Here is a 19273-nt window from a genome sequence, read left to right as displayed (position 1 = left end):
TATTTGACTATATATAGGATTCTGAACGGAAGATGAGTCTTCTTTCTATTATGTATAACAGGACTCAATAAGGCGTTAAACTTGAAGAAACAGTGTTGCTTTACCAAATCATCGATGGACGATTCCACTTCCCAGACTCACCAATCGCCCTTTCAGTTTCTCACGAAGAAGCCCTACGAGCCTCCTCCATGGGCTTCACATCTTAACCCCATTCCCTCTCACACATTTTCGCTTGGTCATGTGAGATAACAATCTTTCTCTATAATCTCTATTTGTTGTTATTCTCTGTTTCTGTTAATCCTACTAGAGGACTGATCATTCTGTTTTTTTTTTTGAAATTTTGGGATTGTTGTTAGTTTCCAACTCCAATTCACAAGTGGAACCTGCCTAATTTGCCGAAGAACACCGAGGTTTGGTTAAAGGTAAATTCATTTTTTTCGTTTGGAACTAATGAATGTGCAAAACATTCACTATGAACAAAAAACTGGAGGAAGTACTATTAGCTTGATAAAACTCTATTTGAGCAATGAAATGATGTTATCTGAGTTTTTCGGATTTTTACGAAGCAAACATAAATGTGATCTGCTCCGGTCATTTCAGGTCTTGAGAAAGTTGATTTCATATTAGTCATTTTGTGATTTTGGTTTATGCATGTCTACTTGAAGGAAGTACTTGTGAAGTTGATACTCATGCAATAATTGTGTGATGAAGTTTCTTCAATCTACTGCAGATTACGTGTGTATGATATATTTAAGTTGAGTGCACGAATTTCAATTTTTAGCTAAAAAGAATTCTAAGAAAAAATCAGTCAAGTCTTAGAAATGTTAGCTACGTATTTGATAACAAAGATCTCATTCCAATGAAATTTTGCTGGAGCCATTACTCGAAACATGATTATATGTAGTACATGAGCACCTAGTTTATGTGTTCATATAGATGCATAAAAACTTGGTTATTGGTATATTTTTGATAAGTAAGTTGGTTATCGGTTTTATGACATAGAAATATTTTTCTGAATATATACACTAGTAAAAAGATAAATATATTGTGATAACTACTATGAAACTAGGGGGTAAAGTGATAATAAATGTATCCTACTATTTTCATGCAAATAATGAAGAACGGGATAACCTAAACATAATACTCCCTCCGTCCCATTTTATGTGGCAACATTTGACCGGATACGGAATTTAAGAAATAAATAAAGACTTTGAAATGTTTACCAAATTACCCTTTAAAAAGTAGACTCACTTTTTTCTCTTCTCATAAATGTATTGGAGTATTATTTTAAGATTAAGTGGGACCAACAAGGGTAAAAAAGGAATTGTACCTTTAAATACTTACCATATAAGGCAATGTGCATTCTTTTTGGGACTGACCAAGAAGGAAATGGTGCCACATAAAATGGGAAGGAGGGAGTATAAGTTATTTGCAGTGGCATTAGACATGAGTACTTTTTAGCACATGTGTGTGTGTTTTTGGGTACAAAGAGGAAAACAGAATAAAAGGAAAAAAAGTTAAAGGACATGACTGAATACACCACAATGAAAAAATATCGGAATAAATTAAGGACTACTAGGGTATCTAATCCCATTCGCTCCCTTAGCTTTTGTCTCAACTGATGTCCATCAAGTGCATTTTGCAGCTTGGTTATCTGGATAATTTGTGCTTTGTTGGGTCACTGCAAAGAGGTAAGCTTAGCCAAAAATCGTTTATAAGATAGATGGTAAACCTTCCTCTAGAAAATATACATATATATTGAAACAAGAAAAGACTTCCTCTGGAAAATATTTCATGGTATGTGTTAAGTGCGAGTTCTTGTTATATAAGGAGCCTGAGCCTGAGGATGAGGATTTCTTTTTATGCTATTGTTTCTCTTATCTGTTTGGCTATTTTCATGCCAGTGTCACTATTCCAGATGCTTTATAACACGAACTAACTTTGAATTTGCAGCGTGATGATATGTCAGGAATGCAATTGAGTGGAAACAAGGTCAGAAAGCTGGAGTTCTTGTTGGCAGATGCTGTGGCACAGGGCGCTGACTGCATAGTGACTATAGGTAGCATACAAAGTAATCACTGTCGTGCTACTGCTGTCGCTGCCAAATACTTAAACCTTGACTGTTATCTCATCTTACGCACTTCAAAGGTATACCGTAATTGCTCTCTTGGTATTTTGTTTACCTTAAAGGACTTTCTTCTTTTTGTGTAAGGAGGAGGGTATAGAGGATGCGTTTTAGATTTTATAAGATCCTTATAGGTTTCTGTGTAGCAAGTTTTTATCTTATCTTTGAGCCAGCTGTAAATCTCTTTTGATGGTAGCTAGCATCTCCTTAATGCTGAAGAATACAACATTACCTTTATCAAAAAATATATTCTGCTTGATTCATACATTTTCTGCAAGTCACATCTTCCTGTTTGTATGAATAACTTCTTTAGTTATGTCACAGTTACTTGTGGATAAAGATCCTGGATTAACAGGGAACCTCCTTGTTGACCGTTTGGTTGGAGCACACATTGATCTTGTTTCAAACGAAGAATATGCAAAAGTTGGCAGTGAGGTCTGTACTTTCTTCCTCGTAATTTCACATTCATCCTCTTGTGTCTCTAATGCTTTAAGTTTTAAGCTCTCTTTCTTTCTTTTCGCTACTTGCAAAAGGAGACTTTTCAGCTAAAGGTAGTTTGATGCTGCAAAGAGACTTTTTGAAGATGTTTGATTATATTATAGATCAGTTTACAAAGCTGCGCACGCTGTTCAAATATAATATGTACTAGTTGAATCATCTTTTTATGGCGTGCATGTATATCTTACTTGAAATCAAGCGATAAACTGCCTACTCCCTCTGTCCCACTTTATACGACTTACTTTCCTTTTTAGTCAGTCCCAAAAAGAATAACACAGTTCTATATTAAGTATCAATTTAACTTTAAATTGCTCATTACCCTTAACGAAATGATTTATAGTCACACAAATATCTGAAGTAGTGTTGCCCTCCAATTTTGTGACGCGTTCCTGATTTTCCAAGTGGAACTAGTATCTGAACTTTGGCGAATTTTCAGTTGTACTGTCTGTCTATTTCTAGTAGTCTTAAGCTGATAGGCTTTATTATTATAGTACTGATTATAATGTGTGTTATGCCACAGGCTCTTACCAAAATATTGAAAGAAAAGCTGTTAAATGAAGGGAGAAAGCCGTATGTCATCCCTGTTGGTGGCTCCAATTCTCTAGGAACTTGGTGAGGCTCATTTTGTTATGCCACATCTTGTTCCCTTTGCTGACATAGTCTAAACCTACTTCATTTCTTCTTACTAATTTCCAGTGTTTCACTTGCACCTTGATGTGTGTATTGGACATTTGGACTATTGTGTGCTTGAAGCATCAACATGTTGCCAAAAGTTCTTAATAATAACCTTCAGTTTCTGAGTTTAGAGTACCCTATACAGCCTCCGAACTCATTGCGTCTTGCCTTAATTTGAAATGGATATGTTGCCCATTCCCTATTCATTGTGAATTCTTCAGTAGCAAATATCTTTTCCATCTTGTGCCCCCAAAATTGAGCCATAGAGTGCAGTCTTATCTGGTTACTTCTGGTGCAAGCATTGAATTCACTTATTTCATTCACTCTCATCTGCTGTTTTGTGTCTCACAATGACACTTATATTTGGATGACTATTTGGGTTTCTATTGAAACTGGCTGTTAATTTTAGAACTCCAGTGAGGCTTAACCCTGTATTACAGGGATACTTTGAAGGGCCTACCTGCTACCCTGAAATGAATCCCATGTAGAAAGTTTGAAGTATAATCAACCATTTCAAGTTCTTCTTACCAGCTGAAACCGTCTTCGTTGCTATGTTGCTCGGACTCTTCAAAATCGTCAATGGGTGCATGTGGGATTCTCCAAAAGTAGTGTATTTTTGAAGAATTCGACACGGGTGTGGAATCAAAATTGAAGAGTCCACGCAACTTAGTTCCGTTGGCCTCTTGATATTGAATAGTCTAATAACCTTACGGATTATGGCATTAGCATTCTTCCGCCTTTTCTTTTGATCTGTAGTTGATATTCCTTTATAACACAAATGTGATAGCACTAAGGTAGCCAAGGACGACTCATTTTCTTGTTTGACAGAGCTATCAGCTGTTCAGAAGCTAGTAGCCCGGTTAAAATACATGCCAAGGGTTGAACCTTCTATATGCCGATGTTTATACCATCACTAACAGACTTATAATACATGATTAAAGAATAAGATCCAATGTGTCATCAGCATTATTAGTTGAATGACCAAGGGTTCAACCCTTTATTTTGTTAGGAAGTTCCTCAAAGGCCTATACTTTATTAAAGCATGTCGAATGAATAGTCTGATCTTGACCCAACTGCCGCCCCCTTAGCCGGGGTCTTGTACCGAGTTATGCTTTGACCCTCGGTTGCCATCCATAAGTAATGGAGAGTGATGCTATACATTCTGATTTACTGCACACAGCTGAGCAAATTTTTATTCTAGATATTTGCCCTACTAGCTTCAGGAAGGAATACAAATGCTGTCACCATTTTGCTAAGTGTGACTATTTTCTCAGGGGCTATATTGAGGCAATCAGGGAATTGGAGCAACAACTTCAGCACTTGAGCATTGAACAGAAATTCGACGACATCGTTGTAGCTTGTGGCAGGTTTGCACCTCTTCTGCATAATTTTATAATAGTATGCTATACATGAGCTTGTTGCATTTCAAATTGTTCATGCCTGGAATTAAATGCAAGATATGCTGAAAATATGGTTGAGATGATCGAGACTCGTACTCTAAGGAACATTATACTCATTACTCAATTTGACCCATGATATGCCTAATCTTTGCTTGACTTCTGTTAGACACTCTCTCTCTCTCTCTCTCTCTTGATACTTTTATTAGTGAGTGTTGCTCTGATAGCTGTTCTTTAATGCATCAACGCACGTCAGTGTCTCTGATATATGTTTTGAGTATGTTTTTTTCTGTTGAGGATCTTACTTGTTGATCCTGGCATCATAACACCTTATGGGATGTTTTAGGGGCTGAAACCTTTTAGGGATTATGGATTTTTGTTGGTAGACAAATAAAGTTACGTAGCTGGAGGAGTTTTTGACTTTTCAATAGATTCTCCCTGGACATTAGTTCTGTCACTTCTTTTTGGCGACAACCAAGTTTTCGGTGCCTCCTAGTAACCTCTTTTCCTATCAAAGCATATCATTTGAGAGTCTCTATCTTTATTAAGCTATTGCCGTTAATGAATTGCCGCTAAAAGTACTTATTAATACATTTTATTGATTGAACCTGAAGACGTTTTTTTTGCATTCTAGATGCCTCAGTTGTGTATCTCTAGTAGAATTTCTGTTATTCTATGTTTACTCTTCTTCAGGAATGAGTAACTTCAACTTCCTAAAAATGATCTTTTTTTTGTGGCTGGAGTTACATTATGGTGAAAGTCATGATTTAATTATCTTTCAGTGTTTTAACCTCAGTGCTATGTCTCAATGGTTTCCAGTGGGGGTACAGTCGCTGGTTTGTCAATTGCATCCATGCTCAGTGGCTTGAAAGCAAAAGTAAACTGCTTGTCATATTTGAAATTGCTCCCATCTTCACAAAATATAAGTGTCACTAATAACTGGTTTTGATTTGTAGATTAATGCATTTTGTGTCTGTGACGATCCGGATTACTTTTATGAACATGTTCAAGGCCTACTTGACGGAATTACTGCAGGGGTTAGCTCCCGTGATATTGTTAGCATCGAAACTGTAAGGACTCATGGTTTTCTCTTTTTCTTTAAGCAAAACTGTTTTACATTCATCCATTTCATTGTGTAACTTCTTGTTGTTCAATAACTATTGAGATACTAATTAATGATAAAAATAATGTTACATCAACTGTTGGTTATGGATGTAGTTCTGTATATCAACTATTCTTTTCTTTGCACTTTGGTATTTTAACAGGCAAAAGGCCTTGGGTATGCTATGAGCACCGCTGATGAGCTGAAATTTGTGAAGCAAGTTGCTGAAACCACAGGTGTTATTCTTGACCCTGTCTACAGGTATGGCCAATTGTGCCTTCTCATTTTTTTACATCATGGTATGTCAGCCTTCCACGAACTGCCCACAGAATTTGTCTGGACTATGTAAAATGTATTGCATTAACATGTTCTCCAGTCTTAGAAACTGCCTATTCTTATAAGCTATGTTGTTTGGACTCTCCAAAAATGTTGTCACACCCTTATTGGATCCTCTAAAAACTACAGTACTTTTGAAGTACTTTTGAAGATCTGACACACACCCGTCAACATTTTTAAAGAGTCTGAGCAACATAACTTATGAATGCACCAAATCTTGAAGAGTTTGGAGAATAATATGTTCACTATAAAATCTGTAAAAAGTAGAATCTTGTTTTATTTATAATAAAAATAAAATAGTAGAATCCTTTTTGGTCTTCAGTCTTTTGATCTACAACTGTTTTTGAGTTTTTTCGACATCTAGACTAGAAAACTGAACCTTGCACTTGAACTTTTACCTAAAGCAAGCAAGAACAGTGAGACATGATTGATGTACAACTCAAACTACTCATATTGATTTCTCAAGGATACTTTATTGACACATTCTTCCGATTGTTAATTCTCACACAGTGGTAAAGCAGCTTATGGAATGATGAAAGGCATGAATGAGAATCCAAGAAAGTGGGAGGGAAGAAAGATTCTCTTCATACACACAGGTGGGCTACTAGGTTTGTATGACAAAGCTGATGAAATAGGCTCATTAATGGGCAAATGGCGTAAAATGGATATCAATGAATCTATTCCTAGACAAGATGGCATCGGCAAAATGTTCTGAAATTGATGAAAAAGGTGATAGCAATTATGTTAGTCATTTATCAACGTGTACAAGATTAAAAATCAAATTCCAGCATTTCTAGATTCAGATGAATAAAAAAGGTGTTTTCTGCCCACTTCTAAGACTAGTTGAGTTATGGATGCATGGTTTCTTCTTGCCTTTAGTGACATCTTGGGTTGGGGATTGGGTGAGGTTTCTCCCTTGATTGATTAATGATGGTGTATGACTGTATGGGTCGTCTTGTGCTCCCCTCGATTATTTCATAGTGTGCCTGTTACTGTCACTACTCACCAGCACATGTAAATAACTCTGCCTCACCAAAAATTAGGCCAATGGAATACAATCATCTATAAACTTCATTTTTTTTCTGCTTTCCTGGAATTTGAACTTTGTTTCCTTTCATTCACCATATTAGGTGCTTCTCCCTTCGAAATATTTTACTTGAATAATTGGATTGTAAATGGTAGCTGTGCAAGTAGAGGGGCCATGACTAGCAATGAGGCAGCTATACAGTTTTTGCCATCACATCAACTCAAAAATCTGGTTAAACTATGTTATCTAGATATTAGAGGAATCTAGTCTAGAAAATAAAGCCAAAAGACTATGGCCCAGTGGCGTCTCTAGAACCACCACTGGTGGCCAAAACATCTACTCGAAGGAATTCATATTCACTTTTAATTACTACTGTCCACTTTGGAGATGGCAACATCACAATCCAACCAAAGGTGATCTCTCAATTCTTAAACTAATTCTGCAAATTGTTTACGTGTGGTAAGAGCGAATAATTTAATTGGTTTTTCAACTATAGCAAATTTTCTATTGAAACCATTATGCTTATTTTGTATCAACAAAGCCACTCAAATCAAATTAATTTGACAATTAAATTTTTATCAATCAAATAAAAATTTAAATAACTGATCAACTAAATTATTATTCCCCTCCCTGCTATCTATTGATCCCACATATCCTAAAAATAAATGAGTTAATAATAATAATAATAATAAAAATAAAAAAACAATTAAAATATCTCGAATCTTTTGAATTTTTATATCTAAATTATCTAGTGCATGAGTCTCCTATATTTAAATTTATTACCAAACTAAAAGATTTTTTTAAAAAATAATTAATGATATTCCGATAAGAAACTAACACATCACATAAATCAGATATAAAACACAAAAAACTTGAAAATAATTAGTATGTTTTTTATCAACAATAACAGCATACCAGTAAAATTCTACGAGTGATGTTCTTAGTAGAGTAAAATATACGCAAATTTTATCATTATCTCATGGAGATAGATAAATGATTTTTGAAAGATTTTTTTATTCAAGTGCAACAAATTCAAGTACAAATAAAATAAAGATGATGACAACAAAAAATAATTCGATAATCAAAATTTCAAAATGAGAACTATAACAATACTAATATAACTACAATGACAAATATCAACCACCCTAATTAAGACAATCCTGCATTATTTTAGCAAACAAAAGAAAGTCTCCCTTCGGTAACTTTTAATTATCATGATTTTCTTTTTTTATAGTCAAATAATAAGAACTTTGGCTAATATTTTACAGTATTTTTTTTCATCATATTTAATATGAAAAAAATTACAATTTATAATATTTTTTGTATAATTTTTAAATACGTAAATTTTTTATTTAAAATATTAAATTAAATTAACTTTCAAAAATAGCAATATAACACGTCAGTTGTGTGTAGAGAATATTAAAAGCAATCAGGTAGGAAAGCTTTCCATTTCCCAACCGCCACATCGCACTACGTGTCACTCCCACATTTATCCCTCTCCTCTGTCACTCTTATTTATCCCCATTTCTCCGATCAATCACCACTCTACTTTTCCCCAATTCCGAAACAAAAAGGTTGTAGAAATCAGTGAGGTTACAAAAAAATGGTGTTAACAACGACTTCCATAAGAGAGTCAGAAGAGAGCTTGCACTGTACATTTGCATCAAGATATGTACAGGAACCTTTACCTAAGTTCAAAATCCCTAACAAATCCATGCCGAAGGAAGCAGCTTTTCAGATTGTAAACGACGAGCTTATGTTGGATGGTAACCCGAGGTTGAATCTAGCTTCCTTTGTTAGCACTTGGATGGAGCCGGAGTGCGATAAGCTCATCATGTCATCCATTAATAAGAACTATGTCGACATGGATGAGTACCCTGTCACCACTGAACTTCAAGTCAGTACTTATTGCTTCCTCGCTCGCACTTTCTGTAATAATTATTATTAGTTGAGTGTCTTTTGTGTTGATTTTCTGAGATAAAAATTATTAGTTGATTGTTCTTGGGAGTAAAATAAGAAATTTTAACTTAAATTGCTATTCAGTAGAACGATATTCTATTGACGATATTTGATGAACATAGGAGCTTAGTTTAAGTTCAATGCACTGTGATAATGATCAGGTCATTTATTAATTAGGTAAATATAGATAAATCTCTGGATGAAGATTAATTGATAATCTGTAAAAGTTGAAACTAACTTGGTAGATTTATAAACTAGACAGTGCATATAACTTGAATCCTTTTGTTAATATTACTAGAAAAATATTGAGGTAAAAAGTTAGTTTGCTGCTACTTCAAAGTGTAGGTATAGTTTGATGATTTTGGATTGAAGTTGTTGGAACGTAAACAGCCTCTCTACTTGACCCGAGGGTCCATTGGAAACAGACCTGTGGGATTATACTGGGTATGTAGTTGTTGTTGAATGGAATTAAAGTTTTGCGAGTTGCAAAATTGAAATAGTATGATATTAATATGAAGAGAGGAGATAATAATATTTATGCTTTTGGGTAGATACTGTTGATATTCAGAGTGATTTGATTTTGTGTTTGCAGAATAGGTGCGTGAACATGTTAGCACATCTTTTCCATGCCCCAGTTGGTGATGATGAGACTGCAGTAGGAGTTGGTACAGTGGGTTCATCAGAGGCAATCATGCTTGCTGGTCTTGCTTTCAAACGCAAATGGCAAGCGAAAAGAAAAGCAGAAGGCAAACCTTTTGATAAGCCTAATATAGTCACTGGAGCTAATGTGCAGGTGAATCAGACTTCCAGTCAACTTTGCAGCGTCTTTCTTGTACTGTGGACATGAGTTTGAATGCCTATTTCTTCTGTTTATTGGATTAATATATCAAATTTTGACTTGTAATCCTAGTCTTGAAACATATGATGAAATTCTACTTGGTGATATTGTTGACAATTTGCAATCTGTTACTTCCTAGTGGCTAAATCTGATCAGATGGAAGTAGATCTCTTTTAAACAAATATTCTGTCAATTGTCAACACTAGTCCCTTAATCACCCTTTTGGAGCAAGCTTACTAGAACCTTGTTAGTCTTGTATAATTGTCTTGATTACTAAAGTTTGGTTTCTCTGCTCTCTGTTGTTTTCGGTTCTGCTGAAACTTTTCTGTCTGAATTATGGGGTATAGGTCTGCTGGGAAAAATTTGCAAGGTACTTTGAGGTTGAATTGAAGGAGGTGAAACTAAAAGAAGGATACTATGTAATGGACCCTGCCAAAGCAGTAGAGATGGTGGATGAGAATACAATATGTGTTGCCGCAATCCTTGGCTCTACTCTGACTGGGGAATTTGAGGATGTGAAGCTCCTAAACGAGCTCCTTACGAAAAAGAACAAGGAAACTGGATGGGATACACCGATCCATGTCGATGCTGCGAGTGGAGGATTTATTGCTCCTTTCCTGTGGCCAGATCTCGAATGGGATTTCCGTTTGCCTCTAGTGAAAAGTATAAATGTCAGTGGTCACAAGTATGGCCTTGTATATGCTGGTGTCGGTTGGGTGATATGGCGGAGCAAGGAAGACTTGCCCGATGAACTCGTCTTTCATATAAATTACCTTGGCTCTGATCAGCCTACTTTTACCCTCAACTTCTCTAAAGGTAATATCAAGGGCACTTTTTAATTTTCATGCAGTGAGAGAAAATAAGCTATGATTTGTCATTCAGAAGCAATTTTTAATTCTTATTTGAGATCTCGTGTGGATGTTAGCTTTAATGCTGTCTCCCAATTTCAGGTTCCTATCAAATAATTGCGCAGTATTATCAGTTAATAAGACTTGGCTTTGAGGTAATTACCGAAATCACATTAAACACGACTCTGTGTTTCTTCAAGTCTGAACAACAATTGCCTGGATTATATTATTTAATATAAGTCAACAGCTGCCTCTTGCAGATAGATTGCGTACAATAGACCCTTGTGGTCCGGCCCTGCGGGAGCTTTTTAGTAAACCGGGCTGTCCCTTATTTCTACACTGCCCTTTTTTCTATTAGATTATTTGTTAATATAAAGTCGAAAGCTGAGTCTCTTAAGGGGTATTTTTTAGATCTTATATTGTGCTTGCTTTGATTATGCAGAACACCTTTGAATTTAGAACACATTTTACTCATAAAGAGTTATGGAGTAAAATAGTGGAATATTTAGATGATGTTTGTCAACAGCTATGTTCCTTCTGAATTCTGAGGTGGTTGATAATTCATTTTGTGCAACAAAGTAAACCTGCCATTAATCGTATTGCTTAAGCACGATACAAATGATTTACACTTTTGTTTCTGGTCTGCAAGGGTTATAAGGACGTCATGGAGAATTGCTTAGCAAATACAAAAGTACTAACAGAGGGAATCACAAAAATGGGGCGGTTCGATATTGTCTCTAAGGATGTGGGTGTTCCTGTTGTAGCATTTTCTCTTAGGGACAGTAGCAAATATACAGTATTCGAAGTGTCCGAGCATCTCAGAAGATTTGGATGGATTGTCCCAGCATACACAATGCCACCGGATGCTGAACACATTGCTGTTCTGCGGGTTGTCATTAGAGAGGATTTCAGCCACAGCCTAGCTGAGAGACTTGTTTCCGACATTGAGAAAATTCTGACAGAGTTGGACACACAGCCTTCTCATTTGCCCACCAAAGCTGTTCGCGTCACTGCAGAGGAAGTGCGTAATGACAAGGGTGATGGGCTTCATCAGTTTCACATGGATACTGTAGAGACTCAGAAAGACATAATCAAGCATTGGAGGAAGATCGCAGGGAAGAAGACCAGCGGAGTCTGCTAGGTCTAGCCACACTTGTTTTCTGGGCTCCACTTCCATAGTCATCCTGTAGTATGTATTACGTGTGTTGTTTCCATCTAATGTAGTAGTTGGTACCGTAATCTGTAAATGCTTTCATGATCTTGGCTCTGTATATGTTAATAAGCACTGCATTTCAAGTTCCTGTAAGTAATATGTATGAATCTATCCGTCTGCCATAATTGGTAGAATGCCCTCTCTGCGTCATCTTTGAATTTCACGTGCAATAATATTTGAAATCTACACCTATTATAAATGATGTTTTTTCCTTGTGTTGAGTGGATGCGAAGTATTATAATTTTAGGTAGATATATAGAAAGGGAGAGTTGGAGAGGAATGTTGGAGCAGATATAAAGTTATTTTCATGTGATCTGTAGGTATTGAATTCAAACACGTTTATGCGTGAACTTGTTCTTGGCACAAAAGGATATTCTACTTAACTTATTTTCAAGGAAAAGAGATTACTTCCATTTTGTTGAATGAAGGTGTTTTTTTTGGTCTAGCTTGACTCAAAAGTTAATTCGGAATTATTTGAATCATAAGCTACAAAATATTGTTAGGTTATTATATTCGGGGATAAATTAAGAGTTATATTTAAACGGGTGAATATTTTTCCACAATAAACTTAAACGTATTTAAATGGAGCAAGATATCCATAACCTCACTCCAAATATTATTATTTATTTGAGTTTCCAACTGTAGTTGATCGTGTTTTCAGGACAACTCTTATCTTTCCCTATTTAAAAAATATATACTCTCTACCTTTTAATTTATTTGTTTTAATTTCCTTTTTAATTTTTTTAAAAATAAAAACTCTCTACGTTTTAATTTATTTGTTTTGATTTCCTTTTTAGTTCTGTTTATAAAGTATCTTTTTCTTCTTTTTGATACCATTTAATTTTAAATTCCAGCCACATAAAATTAAAAATGCTTTCATACATTTGTTAGTTTAAGATTATAAGATTTAAAAGTTATTATATTTTTTCTAATCTCAAAATCAAAAAATAAAATTAAAAAATCAGACAAATTAATTGAAATGGACGAAAACAGGAGGTAGTGTAGTGTATTGTGTTTAATTTGAAAACATTATTCTTGTAGTGAAAAAGATCACATTTTAAGTCGGAGAATATCGTCATCAGAAAAAGGGATATTTTTTTTCCCGCCAAATTGGGCATAGACAAATACCTAAAACCAGTACCGTCTCCCGCCCATACCGCCGTTGATATCAGATCCAGAATTTCTTACAGCTTCACAAACTCTGAGAATTTCAAACGGAAAATCTGAAGAAGAAAAAATGAGCGGAGTTTTAAGAAACAAAGTACAGAGGAAGTTCAAGATGAGAGGTTACTCTCTCAAAGTCGAAGCTCTCTCCGAAGTCCTCTCTTTCCTTTCCCATTTCCCCTCTGATGCTCTCGACGACGCTCTTGAACTGCTTCTCGATGAGCTTCATCATCTTTCATGTCCGTACATTTGTTAATTTTATGAACACCCTTTTTGTTCGTTTGTAATTTAATTCTCTTTTTTTTTTTTTGTTATTTTTGATAATTATTGTTTCAATTTGTTTGATTTGGGCAGTGAAGTCTTCGATTTTGGATAGGGAACCGGTGCATAAAGTGGTGAGCCTTTTATTGGAGGCAGATGCCGCCGTTGAGGAGAACCCTAGCTCAAGTTCTTCATCTGCTTCTGCCCTTCGTGTTATTAATACTTTTATCGTCCCTAAATTCCGATACGATCCTGTTAAGAAGTTCTTTCATGAGTATGCTATTCAACTCTTTTATCCATTTTCCCTGTTTTTTTTATTCAATTTATTGAGCCCCTTTATCCTGGTTGCAACTTTATGAATTTGGGTATAAGCAGTAAGCCATTGGTTCGTAGAAATATTTGTTTTCTCGAATTCACTCATGAAGTTTACTTGATTTCTATTTGAGAGCTCTAATGTATTATTTATAGCTGAGATATATGTAAAATCTCTTACAGTCCTTTGCAAATCTGAAAGAAAATAGCAAAAAACTTAGAGAATTTTTGGTTAATTTGATAGCATTTAAGTGGAGCATAATCTAGACAATGTTTACTGTATGAGTTTAAGGAATTCAACTATTTCATTGGAATGTAACTAGAGTTTAAGACAACTTCTCCAATTGTTTAAGTTGATGTTTTTCTTTTATGGAATAGGCATACTGAAAAAGTTAGTTCTCTGTAGTGAATACTACTACAAGCATTTGACAACTAAGAAGATTGATTATAATTAACAAACTGAAATAGGGAAATTACAATAATAAAGCAATATTGATAGAGAAGAGCAGGAGGAGATGACGAGATAGACAGGGCGGGGATGAGAAGCCAGAGAAGAAGGGATATGAGAGGATTCAGATTCTCACAGTAATTCGTATAGCCCTCATCATACTACGGGCCACTAGTTATAAACTACATTTCTTCCTTACTTGTCCACAGTGGCGGAGCTAAGATTTTTAATAAGAGAGTTCAAAATTTGAAGAACTAAACACACGAACTAACCGAAGGGGGTTCAACATCTACTATATATACATAAAAAATAATTTTAACCATGTATAGGTAGTAATATTTTCCGTCGAAGGGGGTTCGGATGAACCCCCTAACAGAAGGCTGGCTCCGCCCCTGCTTGTCCAGTAGCCTTTCAACACCCTTTTATCCACCTGGATCCAAACATAGTCTACCAATAATTTGTTGGGCCATTTCATCGTTTGACTCTCGTGTAAATACTCTCGAGGTCCAATTACTTCAATTTGGTCTGGCCTTTTCATAATATTCTCTTTTGAATTGGTTTACAAATTGAGCAGGCTGAAATTTTTAGTTTTATTATATTAACTATGATATATTTGTTCATAGCTTAGTCAATAAAAAGAATCAGTTCTAAAATAATTAGATACAAAAAGTTTCTGCGTATAATTTTGGAGCCTCCAATGCTTAGAATTTCAAGTTAAAAGAAGAATCCATTTTCTGCGTGTAGGCACACAGGGAGGCTTCCCATTCATGGTGATGCTTCTGCAAAAGCCACCTTATACAAGGATAGATTCCTCTTATTGTTTCAAAGGGTATCTCGTGATCCACGATTTTCAACCCTTGCTTTTGATGCCTCTTCTTCTGATTATGGCAGCTGTGAGGTGAGCGGCAACAATGATCCTAGTTTAGATTCACATCTCTTTAGATGGATTGCAGAACTATGGCTTTCAAGTTCCTGTGCAAATGATGCTCACAGTAGGAAATTGTTGTTTTGCAGATATCTCCCATTCAATCTCTTGTTGGACGAGTAGGGAGAAGATGGATAATGGGGGTAATATCTCAGTTGGAGGATGGTCATTTCTACTTGGAAGACCTTACTGCAGCTGTCGAAGTAAATTTATCGAGTGCAATATCCTTTTCAGATGTTTCATCTTATTTCATTCCTCATGATAGTTGATACAACAACAGGGACTAATATACTTGAGTCTGAGTAGTTAATGACTTCATTAGCAAGTTTTTCTCTTCTGATGTTGAACCATTACTGATGATTGTTCCTCTCTCTTTAGTTCTTTGGTTGTCTTAGAAACCTATCCACTTGCTTATATAAGCTATGGTTCTTTCTAAACCCCTTAGTTGCTGGTTTGCTTCATGCATTTACTCCTGTAATTAGTCTTAGTGTCTTACAATTTCACTTCTTGTTTAGGTTATTATTCCTTAAATGTGGTCCATCTTATAATAGAGTTATAGTTCTAAAGCACATTGAATCTGCCTCCTCTTTGTTGATGGCAGTGTTCGAAAATTGTGCTCTTTGATTTAACAGTATCGAAAGTTATATGCTGTGTTTCCATAACCTGCAGTACAAGATAACTACAGGTTTCTTTGTGGAAAATACAATTGTCCTGGCAGAAGGTGAAATGCAATTGGATGGTGTTTTTCAGGTCAATTTTTGTGCTGAATCTCTTCTTTGAAATACAAGTTTGAACTAGATAAATAACTTGGGAAGAGGTCGATAAATATCATCAGCAATTTCAATTTTCATACTTTGTGGTGCTTAGGCTCCAACAGAATTTCATCAGTCTGCACTTTTAGTTTCTTATCAATAGCTGATGAAATAACTACAGGAGAAGTAAGTTCTGCTTGTTTAGAACCGATTATATTCCTAATTCTACAAGTGAAGAATAAGATCAATAAAGCTTGCCAGTTGCCAAAGGTGATTCTGTACCTGCCAATTCACAATTCTCTCAAGAAAAGCTTGCCAAATCTGGTGTGCTTAAATATTTTTTTTATCCTGGTGTGACTTTAGAAATTAGCAACTTTAGGCAATTATTGTACCAAGAGTGATATAGGCCACCGCTAGGATTCAATATCAAATTGTTTGGCTGAGTTTTGGATATGTTAATATTATTGGTGGTTTGATTTATAGCTAATTTGCTAAGAGTATTATGCAGGTCAGAACATGTGGATTTCCTCCATTAGAGGACAGAGAAAAGTCCATGGCATTTTTTTCCGGACTAGACTTCTTTGGTGGTGGTATTCTTACTAAAGAGGAAACTGTATCCTTTTTTACTTGGTTCAATAAGAGAAAATTGAAAATACCATGGCAGAACTATTCATGGTAGCTAAGAATGGATATGAAGCTTCCCTAACTTCTGCAATAGCTAAGGCTTGCAGAGCTGGAGAAAAATGCTGTGAATGATATGTTTGTTATACTATCTGATGTATGGCTGGACAATGAGGAGGTATATATGCTTCTTTTTTTCTCTTTCTAACCCTCTATTCCTTGTTTTGATACGTTTGGACTAGTTATGGTTGCCTGATCCACCACTCTCCCCTATCCTTAGAGAAGACTTTGGGAAATCTGGAGACAATCCTCAATGGTTACGAAAATGTAGAGGTGGTTCCTTCTTTATTTGTCTTCATGGGAAACTTCTGCTCGCAGCCATTTAATCTTTCATTCAAGTCCATCTCCAGTCTCAGGCAAGTGCAAGTTCGAATTTTGTTAGCTGTACTACTGCTACAAGTATTTGTTGATAAAGTAACTGACAAACAAACATAACATTCAGAGTTCAGTTTGGGAAGCTTGGGCAAATGATTGCATCACACCAACGACTAAAAGAGCATAGTCGATTTCTTTTTATCCCCGGTCCTGATGATGTAGGTGTGTTGATAAATCATCACAATTTGTCGTTTTTAAGCTTTTACCAACTCAATAAAATAATGAGGAGTTTTCTCTTGTGTCTCCAGGTCCTTCAACAGCCTTACCCAGATGTCCTTTGCCTAAATACCTAACTGAAGAATTTCAGAAATATGTTCCAAATGCAATTTTTTCCAGTAACCCATGCAGGTATCCTTTGTTTGCTGCACACTAACTTTTAAATTAAACGATGAGAGCTAAAGCTTTGAGCTTCTTTTCAATTCTTTAACGAAAAGAAAGCAAGTAATGCAATGGTATATAGTTCACAGTTTAGATCTTCCCTCATTTGTCCAATCTAAATGAGCACAATCAGAATTTACGTCATGCAGTCGCTCATGTTAACGTAGGACGCATTCTGGGTGCTTAGGTGCATGCCACAAAGGGTGGCATCTTCTGCTGAAACGTTAGCATATTATATTATAGATGGAATGATGCATTCTTAACCCTTCGTGTTGAAACAGAATCAAGTTTTATACCCAAGACATTGTGCTATTCCGACATGATATGCTTTATAGAATGCGAAGATCGTGTCTGATACCTCCCTCAACGGAAGAAACCAGTGATCCATTTGAGCATGTAAATTGTCTTCATATTCTCAAAGTTTGGATTTTGTTTTATATCATAAGTCAAATTTCCGGATATGCTCATGTTTTATTTTCCTTGCAGCTTGTTGCGACTATAATACATCAAAGCCATCTCTGCCCCCTCCCCTTGACAGTTCAACCCATTATCTGGAATTATGATCATGGTCTACACCTATATCCAACCCCGCATACGGTACTTTCCTCTTTCTTCTATATATAGATCTTTTCGAAATCAGAGTTTCTTCAAAATTTATATTCCTCCATCAAACAAAGTTAAACAATATACATGTATAACTTCCTATTTAAAAGCTGTGATGCTAAATCATCAAAATATACCCTGAACTTGATGAAATTATATTGCTCTAGCAACTAAGTTGAAGTTTCAAATTTCATTTTACTTGAACACACAGGTTTTTTTTCCTAACACCAAAAATCTGATAGTTTCCTGGCTATGTTGTCTGGACCCTCCAAAAATGCATATATTTTGGAGAATTTGATTCACACCCAACAATATTTTTTGAAGAGTCCGAGGAGATATATGATTGCAGAATCATGACTAACGTCTGTGATTTTGTTTCACAATGTTTCCCTTGTGGTTAAATGGTTTTGTAGACTGTCTCAAGCTGAGAATATGTATTCTCTTTTTTTCATATTGTTATGACCTGAAACTGATAACAGGGTATGCGCTTGAACTATAATTGATAAAGTTTGATCTGACATTTCCGAACAGATAGTGTTGGGGGACAAAAGTGAGCAGAAAGCTTTCAGATACACAGGAGTTACATGCTTTAATCCTGGTTCCTTCTCAAACGATGGCACATTTGTGGCATACCGGCCATGCAATCAAGAAGTAGAATTATCAGCATTGTAACTTGTAAGCATCAACTTCAAGCTGTCATCTTAGCTTAGTGATTAACTCTGGTGGCTAAGTTAGTCTTAATTCCCTTTCTGCTCTTTCATAGGATGGTTCTGTATATTAATTTATTGTCCTTGGTTGTCTACTGCATTGTTAAGCTCGTAGTATACTCATTCTTACAGGTTGTAACTCATGTAAGACATTTTATTATCAATTGATTTTCAAAGTCAAATAATCTTGGGTGGATGAGAACTTTTAATACTGCCTCTCTACCATCTCAAGGTAAGGGGTAAGGCTGCCGTAGGATTATACTAGGTATGTTGTTGTAACACAAAATTGGATATCCTCATTCAAGACACTTTTTTGGTTTGATTTCATCACTTCTCCCTTGTGTTACAACAACATATCCACTGAAGTTCCATAGGATAGAGTGTACACATATCATATTATGTTAGAATTTGATTTTAGTGTAGCTTGAATGTATGTAGCATGTTGTGACATATGGAACCTATTTGCGCAAGATGGCACAAGTTTCTTTCCTTTTGAGTAATTGAGAAGACTTTTTTCACATATCTGTTAGGGTCTGTTCTTGTTATGATTAATGTGTTGTGTCAGTCAAATGTGGATGCTACAAAGTACCAAATGTTGTTATCATTGTGGACTTGTGAGATTATTGCACTAATTCACACTTATTTATGC

At 35.6% G+C, this 19273-nt stretch overlaps 3 protein-coding genes across 6 annotated transcripts in view; all 3 read left to right on the top strand.

Annotated features, from left to right (window-relative positions):
- The window catches only part of LOC125860936 (putative D-cysteine desulfhydrase 1, mitochondrial), a 43252-nt gene extending 36332 nt beyond the window's left edge, over nucleotides 1–6920 (top strand). For 3 of the 4 annotated variants that reach the window (XM_049540989.1, XM_049540986.1, XM_049540994.1), the window contains 3 exons: nucleotides 5652–5765; nucleotides 5961–6058; nucleotides 6644–6920. In XM_049540989.1, coding sequence (XP_049396946.1) covers nucleotides 5652–5765; nucleotides 5961–6058; nucleotides 6644–6848 — 417 coding nt within the window. In that variant the 3' untranslated portion in view covers nucleotides 6849–6920. The remainder of the gene's footprint in view (nucleotides 1–5651; nucleotides 5766–5960; nucleotides 6059–6643) is intronic. The other variant, XM_049540988.1, reaches the window with a different exon arrangement.
- A 1675-nt stretch (nucleotides 6921–8595) lies between these two features.
- LOC125860667 (glutamate decarboxylase) lies at nucleotides 8596–12217 on the top strand. Its single transcript, XM_049540668.1, has 5 exons — nucleotides 8596–9057; nucleotides 9712–9912; nucleotides 10305–10773; nucleotides 10908–10960; nucleotides 11455–12217. The coding sequence occupies exons 1-5, from the start codon at nucleotides 8764–8766 to the stop codon at nucleotides 11944–11946; spliced, it is 1509 nt and encodes a 502-aa protein (XP_049396625.1). The 5' UTR covers nucleotides 8596–8763; the 3' UTR covers nucleotides 11947–12217.
- An 886-nt stretch (nucleotides 12218–13103) lies between these two features.
- LOC125860669 (DNA polymerase epsilon subunit B) lies at nucleotides 13104–18800 on the top strand. Its single transcript, XM_049540670.1, has 13 exons — nucleotides 13104–13421; nucleotides 13537–13717; nucleotides 14948–15101; nucleotides 15218–15349; nucleotides 15801–15878; nucleotides 16389–16493; nucleotides 16599–16679; nucleotides 16787–16917; nucleotides 17004–17098; nucleotides 17185–17284; nucleotides 17596–17710; nucleotides 17801–17911; nucleotides 18449–18800. The coding sequence occupies exons 1-13, from the start codon at nucleotides 13256–13258 to the stop codon at nucleotides 18587–18589; spliced, it is 1590 nt and encodes a 529-aa protein (XP_049396627.1). The 5' UTR covers nucleotides 13104–13255; the 3' UTR covers nucleotides 18590–18800.
- Nucleotides 18801–19273: the final 473 nt, after the last annotated feature.

This window comes from Solanum stenotomum, chromosome 3 (assembly GCF_019186545.1).
Source record: "Solanum stenotomum isolate F172 chromosome 3, ASM1918654v1, whole genome shotgun sequence".
NCBI lineage: Eukaryota > Viridiplantae > Streptophyta > Magnoliopsida > Solanales > Solanaceae > Solanum > Solanum stenotomum.
The sequence above is the reverse complement of the archived record's forward strand: the minus strand, read 5'-3'. Positions and strand labels throughout refer to the sequence as shown.

What these genes read in the sequence shown, in the direction of transcription:
- LOC125860667 (XM_049540668.1), top strand. Translation starts at nt 8,764, where the DNA reads ATGGTGTTAACAACGACTTCCATAAGAGAGTCAGAAGAGAGCTTGCAC. An exon ending in CTGTCACCACTGAACTTCAA is followed by an intron (nt 9,058 to 9,711) that starts GTCAGTACTTAT and finishes TTGTGTTTGCAG; the next exon opens with AATAGGTGCGTGAACATGTT. An exon ending in TAATAAGACTTGGCTTTGAG is followed by an intron (nt 10,961 to 11,454) that starts GTAATTACCGAA and finishes CTGGTCTGCAAG; the next exon opens with GGTTATAAGGACGTCATGGA.
- LOC125860669 (XM_049540670.1), top strand. Translation starts at nt 13,256, where the DNA reads ATGAGCGGAGTTTTAAGAAACAAAGTACAGAGGAAGTTCAAGATGAGA. An exon ending in CTGATTATGGCAGCTGTGAG is followed by an intron (nt 15,102 to 15,217) that starts GTGAGCGGCAAC and finishes GTTGTTTTGCAG; the next exon opens with ATATCTCCCATTCAATCTCT. An exon ending in TATATCCAACCCCGCATACG is followed by an intron (nt 17,912 to 18,448) that starts GTACTTTCCTCT and finishes ATTTCCGAACAG; the next exon opens with ATAGTGTTGGGGGACAAAAG.